The sequence below is a fragment of the Pieris brassicae genome, chromosome 11 (assembly GCF_905147105.1).
Source record: "Pieris brassicae chromosome 11, ilPieBrab1.1, whole genome shotgun sequence".
NCBI classification, from domain to species: Eukaryota; Metazoa; Arthropoda; class Insecta; order Lepidoptera; family Pieridae; genus Pieris; species Pieris brassicae.
The window spans coordinates 7,090,235-7,097,397 of record NC_059675.1 but is presented as its reverse complement, the minus strand read 5'-3'; the positions used below and the strand labels follow the sequence as shown (position 1 = coordinate 7,097,397).

The 7,163-nt window shown below is 34.4% G+C and overlaps 1 protein-coding gene across 4 annotated transcripts in view; it reads right to left on the bottom strand.

The window, feature by feature from the left end:
- Positions 1-284: 284 nt before the first annotated feature.
- The window catches only part of LOC123716032, a 28,392-nt gene continuing 21,513 nt past the window's right edge, over positions 285-7,163 (bottom strand). For 2 of the 4 annotated variants that reach the window (XM_045671517.1, XM_045671519.1), the window contains exons 2-6: positions 5,992-6,113; positions 4,189-5,791; positions 3,305-4,032; positions 2,518-2,644; positions 285-1,914 (exon numbers count right to left, since the gene is read on the bottom strand). In XM_045671517.1, the coding sequence (XP_045527473.1) occupies positions 1,866-1,914; positions 2,518-2,644; positions 3,305-4,032; positions 4,189-5,791; positions 5,992-6,079 (2,595 nt within the window). In that variant the 5' untranslated portion in view covers positions 6,080-6,113 and the 3' untranslated portion in view covers positions 285-1,865. The remainder of the gene's footprint in view (positions 1,915-2,517; positions 2,645-3,304; positions 4,033-4,188; positions 5,792-5,991; positions 6,114-7,163) is intronic. The other 2 variants (XM_045671516.1, XM_045671518.1) reach the window with 1 other exon arrangement.

The window sequence follows — 7,163 nt, the reverse complement described above, 5'->3', positions numbered from 1 at the left end:
ACGTTAAAAAAGCTAAACAATAAAACGATTTAGTATGTTTTAACGGTACAACGGATTACAAAATTTTATACTTTTAGGTTAGTTTTGCAGAAACAGGAATGTGGATGTAACTTTGCGAGGTTATGGTTACAACCATGGCAGTAGGCGTACCCGTTCTTTCATCACGAAACTGCTTCGCAGAATTATTTTTTGTCAAGTTGGCTGAAATGGATGACATCCATGACAAATTCAGTTAGAATGATTGTTGTAAAAATAAAAAAAACGTTTTTCAAAGATTTAATAAACAATTTATACGTTTACAATCATGGTTCATATTTACAAAAAGCTATCTAAATAATATATTCCTATACTATTTCTAGATTTAGTGTAGAAATAGTTAATTGATTTTATTAATTTAAAATAGATGACTACATATGTATCATAACTTTAATTTAAATATTTCATATGAATAATTGTTCGAGTAATTGTATTTTTTTGAAAGATGTAAAACATATTTAGGAAAATGTGAAATGTACTATGAGGCGAAGGACGTGCAACCACAGACACGCAATCCGATCCTTCATTCCCAATCACAAAAAAGTACTGCCAATTCGTCTTTTGTTGTACCTTCTAAAAGGTTGCTTCAAAATTCATAAAATACTAAATTTTATCACAGAAATCAGATCAAAACCATTCAATTTAGTTCAATATTGCATTGCACAGTCAACTAGCAACAATTGAAGAGTTTTCTAGTACTAAATAATTGTAGCAAATAAATATTTACATTTTGTGCAAAAAAAGTATTGATTATTCACACTAATAAAAAGTTCGAAATGGACATTTTACATAGAAAATTATACATAATTGGCTACATTGCTAATATCTACAATAAGTTATCATTTGTACAATTGTAATAAAAACATTTATAGTTATGGCGGAAATCGAACGGAGGACCTTTATGCATTAGACATACGCATACATATAGATTATTAACACCATATTATTTAAATCGATATTTAATTTATTTATTTTATTAACTTTAATATTTTAGGGCATTTTTTACTAATTGTATACCAGTCACTGAACAAAGTGCAAGATACCATACATCCATAATTTATATAAAAATTTAACAACATGCTTCGTACTATGAACTTAATAATGATTATTGTTTAATATACTTGAGTTAAATGAATAAAAGAATAGTGTTTGAAAAAGAAAACATTGACATCAACAGATAGTCACTAAAGTTAACGATAAAGGGAAAACAAATATTTTCTAGTATTTCCTTAATAGATAATATGAAACAAGGATTTGCATATTAGAGACGTTATGAAACTATCTTTGGATACAGGTTTCTACACAAAACCCAGAAGGCATTTAATCTTTCCCTTCATAGACATACTATAAATGTCTCTATCATTTATCATTATTGAACTAATTGAGCTTTGTAGTATGTATATGACCATTGACAACTAGAAATAAAAATAAAAATATATGCCTTAAAGCGCTAAAATGGCACATTAAAGAAAAATGGGAGTGAATTTGGTCAAATTAATTTCTCCCATATTTTGAGTTTAGATGAAAGGGAAAAATAAGGTTAAGCTAGATATTAGATTTATGTGAACAACCAGCTACTACAGTTGTTTTAACTTTCTTGTCATTTGACTACGTTCAGTTGCTAGCTAAAATGCCTTTTGTCACGTACACATGTTTTCTACAAAATACATACGTAGTTTTGGTTTTGTCCTTATGTTTACAATTTAGCAAATAATACAATATATTTTAAAGCGGCCTTTACCAAGACCATCAAAAACACGGCTTTATTTCGCCGTTTCAAGATCGAATTTCAAACACCGGATGAAGTTCCTGACACAATTCTCGTTCCCTCAATCGTCGTCATTTAGAAGATCTGTGCATGACTTGGCTTTAGCAGATCTGAAAAATATTTTTTTAAAATTAATATTTAAAGAGTAAAAATATCAAGTAACTACGTTTCGTGGTACCGGAATAAATAATTTATTGCAAGAATATGGTACAATAGTACGTGCGCATATTCTGCCACCACAATGGCGCGCAAATTTGTCTTTAAAGGGGTTTTACCTATTACATTATTAGTCACATGAATTGGTCAATAGTTTTAAAAAAACATTGGTCTTGTAAACCAAAAATAATAAGAAATTTAAAAACTTCAAAGAAAATATTTTTTTCTCATCAATAATCTCCAAAATTATTATTTTTATTAAACTATTCTTCGATATTTTTTTTAATTAATATTAATAATTTTTTTATCATTTATTATACTTATTTCTTAAATTAATATGTTTTTCCAGGTTCCCGGTACGGCTACCAGCGAAACAATATGTGAATTAATAAAAATTATAAGGTCTCTTTTATTTATACTACGCAGGTGTGCACAGCACAGCCTTTAACAATATATATTTTAGGGCAGCCTTCTGTGCGTGACACAGGTCGTTTTAGTTTCATCACTTCGCAACTCACATAATAGCAATATTAAATAATTATTAACAATTTACTTACTGGTTCCTCACTCTGCGGCAAACTCGTAACTCGATAGGCCCACTTCGCACAGCTTTGAAAAGTGCTAATGCTTCAATATGCGCCAACTCATGACACGCTTGTCCATTCACTGCTAGCACTTCATCCCCTGAAAATAGTACATTTAACCATATTAAAAAAAACATGTTGATACTTATGTACACGCGTTAGAAGTAATACTTCTTTGGCGTAACAAGATAAAAATCTTTTCAAAAATTTTATTACGTTTGTAGACTAACGATAGAAAAAACTAAAATGTTGACTATAGCTAACTTCAGGGTGAGGGTTTGCGCGCGCGTCGTATAAAATTACTCTCATCTTTTTTCCCTAACGCGCCAAAAGAAGTATAACTTCGAAAATCGGATGGTATCTTCAGACAATAATAAAGTTAAATTCGAATTTTAAATTGTCAAAATATATTTTTATTAAAAGCTTCAACACACATCAGCTTAACATTGAGTAGTAAACGAAATTAGAAAATAAAACCCTGTGTAAATATTCTTGTGTGTCTACATAGTATCTCACATCAAAAGTCTAGTGAAAATGTTTATAAAAAAGTGCAATGTGCAAGAAAAAAGATTTCGCTTTATATTTCCTCTAATTAACGATGATAGCGATCAACGTGGAATGCAACCACACGTTTCCTACAGTCTATCGAGAACCGATAAAACGACTTCCTATTCTTATCGCGACACATTTACCGAAGTTGTTTTGATATAGCACGAAGGAATTTATTATTAAATAAAATATTCAAAATTACGACACTCACCAGCTTTTAATCTACCATCATCTATCGCCTGACCTTGTGGCAAAATACTTTTTATGAAAATCCCCAAAGGACCTCTGGGTGAATCTCGTCCTCCCACAATTGTAAATCCCAATGGCTTCTTTCCGTGGCCTTTTTCAAAGGTAATTGTGTGATACGTATGCGTAGGCGCTCTTGGTCTGCGAGGTAGAGTACAGAAGTTTGCCGCATTAGGTGTCTGTATTTCAGTGTCTTCATTTTTCTCAACACGATCTGTCACTCCATCTGGCACGTCAACGTCAACGATATCACCTGTACAGCTTAACGTCATTGTTTCCTTGTTTGCACCGCCGTAACTAACGACCTGTCGGCGCAGGAGCTTGTTATTCATACTGCTGTAGCTCGCGTTCTGACCCTTTAGGAAATGCGACTGCGTGGCCGTCGCGTTGTCCGGCTCGATTGATAAGCCTTTGCGATTACAGCCAGTGTCATCCTGGTTCTGATGACGCGCTGTTCTGACGTCATATTTATTGACGCCTCGTTCCTTCCCCAATATGACTGCGTTTTCATAGTCTACGGAACTTTCTCGCATTAATACACCAGGCTTTTTTTGTTCCCGCTGTCTGCAAATAACTATGTCGATTTCGGCCGCTCCAGATCGCAATGCATCTTTGGCTTCTGACATGGTAAGATCTCGAAGTCTTCGTCCATTTACATTGAGCAATTCATCGCCGATACGCAGAGAGCCCTCCCTGAAATGAATAAAAATAATAATTAGCAAATACAAAAAGATCGGCCAGAAAAGAAGCCTATTAATATATAAAAGGATATGTTGTAGTTCAAACTACGTAAGCCGTGGTAATATAATAATAAACTATACAATATTATTAGCAGTGACGTAAACTTACTTAGCTGCTAAACCTCCTGGTACAACATGTGCCACCAGGTATCCAATATGTCCTTCATCCGACAGCTTTGTCTTAGCGATGAATATACCCAGTTCATCATTAGGACAATTTCTTATTATTTTCACTACTTTGAACTCCGATTGAGGTTTACTCGAGTGCTTTAAGGGCTTGCGACATGGCGGTATAGGCGGAATTCCACAATCACCTTGACTAGCATCTCTTTGACGCATTCTCTGTTTCTCCGTTAATTGAAGATATTGAGGTTCCTCAGTATCACAGTTCTTTGGCATTCGCCGTAGTATTTCTTTACGATCTAACGATAGAGCTCTTTGGGAATTTCTTGGTTTTGGTTTAGGAAATTCACTCCTCTCTCTACTCTTTCTGTGTGAAACTCTAACTTTAGCAAAACTTTGGTCACCGGAAACACTTCTACTATGACAAGGTCCTTGAGAATTAGTTTGCGATGCGGAACTTTCACACCGCGGAGGTAGTCTATCATTATCAAACATAGAAGATGCAGCTGATTCATTCACTAGTATTCCAGAGTCTGCATCCTCACAGTCTTGCAATAACACATTTTCATCGTCACAAGAGATGTTGAAGACATCGTCATGAAATACGGCACTTTGACTTTTCTGAAATTCGTCTAGACCCGGTAGTGCACCGTAAGAAAAGCTTCTGAGTTTTGCTTTGACTCCACCTTTTTTCTTGCGGCTTCTACTATTTGATTTTGAAATGTTCTCAGTCATGCTGTGTGCTGTGTCATTGTCTTCCCCATTTTGTTTATAGAGTTTCGATAAAATTCTATTTGAGGATTTCAAATACCTGTCTGACATAGCTCGAATCTTAGCGGAAAGACAGGAGCTTGGTCCTATCGTGTCTTTTTCATTTTTATTCTTATACTTATCAGTCTTACAGTCGGATTTTATGGCAATGGGTGTATCTAAGTATTCATAATCATCATTAAATATTTGATCACTGGATTTAGACAGTTTAGTGGCTGTTTTCGGTGTGGCATGATATCGATCACACTCTGATCCTGAACTGTAACATCTAGTCCCTCGATTCGTGAATGATTTACCTTCCCTCCAATTACATTCTACAGGGCTTTTCGGATAAAAAACTTCGTCTTCATAATGTTGCATTTTAACCCATGGGTTGTGGTTTTCGAACTCGTTGTGTGGTTCTGGATATGATTCTGGATAACGACTTTGACTAACGTCTTCGACGTGTCCGAAGCCACTACATTCACTTCCTGAAGTAGACGCAGCATCATCACCGTATCGAAAAGTACCGTTCGACTTAAAACATGACAGTTTCGTATTTTTCACTTTATCTAGTAAAGGATTTCGTTTTTCGCGATACACCATGTATTCCTTTTCTACGGATCCTGCACGATTCTTTCGACTAGAAACACAACTCTCTTGTAAGGAAGTTGGACTATTTTGCAAAGATATTCGTCGAGTAACCGGTGTGTGTTCATTATTGTGACACGTGTGCTGCGATTTTTCAACGGTTATCACTTGTTCGTTTAGGTTATAGAAATTGGTTTCAACCGAACTGCTGCTACTTTTTCTTTGCAAGTAACTTACTGGTGAAGAATCTGAAATTAAAAGAAATAATTATAGCCGCTTCAATAATTAAACATAATTTATTGCGAGACGACCTATTTTTTTATTATTTATTATCATATGTATTTAAATTTTTCATTAATAAATCCAAATCCAAAGTAAGATTACATTATTTGTTCACATCATATAAATAATGTAGATAAGAATTAAATATTACAAAAAACAATCATACCATTTCTAGAGGGTCGCGTGGTTCGAGGTTCGGTTTCCGGTGATACGGCGAGCAGCCGTGGCGGCTCACCCTTGCGGAACCACCGCATTTGGGCGATTACCGTCCCATCTTCGAAGACATGACTGAAAAAGACAAAACAAACAAATTGTTTATAATCAGTTAAGAAGATACTCTTATTGCGGCGTGAGTTAACAACGAAAATAATATATGTACATATAGGTCGTTTTGACATATAACGGCAGAAATATTTGGTTATAAGTTTTGGTTTACCAAAATGTCAGCGTTTGTTAAACGAGGTTCTATTTTACTGTGGGTTTCAAATATCCGATTTCGCCATGACCCAAAATATACTAAAATATTTGTGTTAGTTTCGAATGATACCTACGACAATTTAATGCTCAAACAGAACGTACAGTTCATTGTTTTCAATGATTTGGTACTTCTCTAAATATTATGCAATACGAGGTCGTGCTCGTGGATCTCTTTATAAATCTGTAGGAAATATTAATTTGCCGAGTACAGTCAAACAGTAAACATTGTTAGCTCAGTGGGTAAATTTCCGATTCTCCACACCAACGGCGTTAGAACCCGGACGGATACAGATAGTGATATACATCGACATGTATCTTAATCTAAAAAATATAAACTGATCTCTATTGAGATTGAGATTGAGAACTGATCTCGATATTTTCCTATCATATTTGCAACAAATTTAAATGACGTCCAGTAGGGACGCTTCCTCAAACCGTCATAATTTTTTTTGCTGGTAGCCACCGTTACGTGATCGTAACGATGTTAACCTTGCTATGACATTATTGTGTAATTTAAAATGTTTTAAAGCAATCGCTTTCGGTTGCGATATTTTTTATAATGCATACAAAAACTATTATAAGCTACAGTAACGCCAGCATTAGTCAAACAATTTTAAAGTAATTCTAGAGTTACCACATCGTTAGCTGTGAAACAATAAAACAGAAATAATTTGCCTAAAGTTAGATTATTACCATATTTTACAGACATCAATTACAATTATTTATCAGTAAAATTTTATATTAGTAATGAAATTGAAATGGCAAGCATTTAAAAACTAAGTCCCCAAACCCAAAGATGGGTTGAGAGGGGTTCAAGGGCAAAGAATGTTTTTCAAAGGTCGACCGGTTTCGTGCCGATTC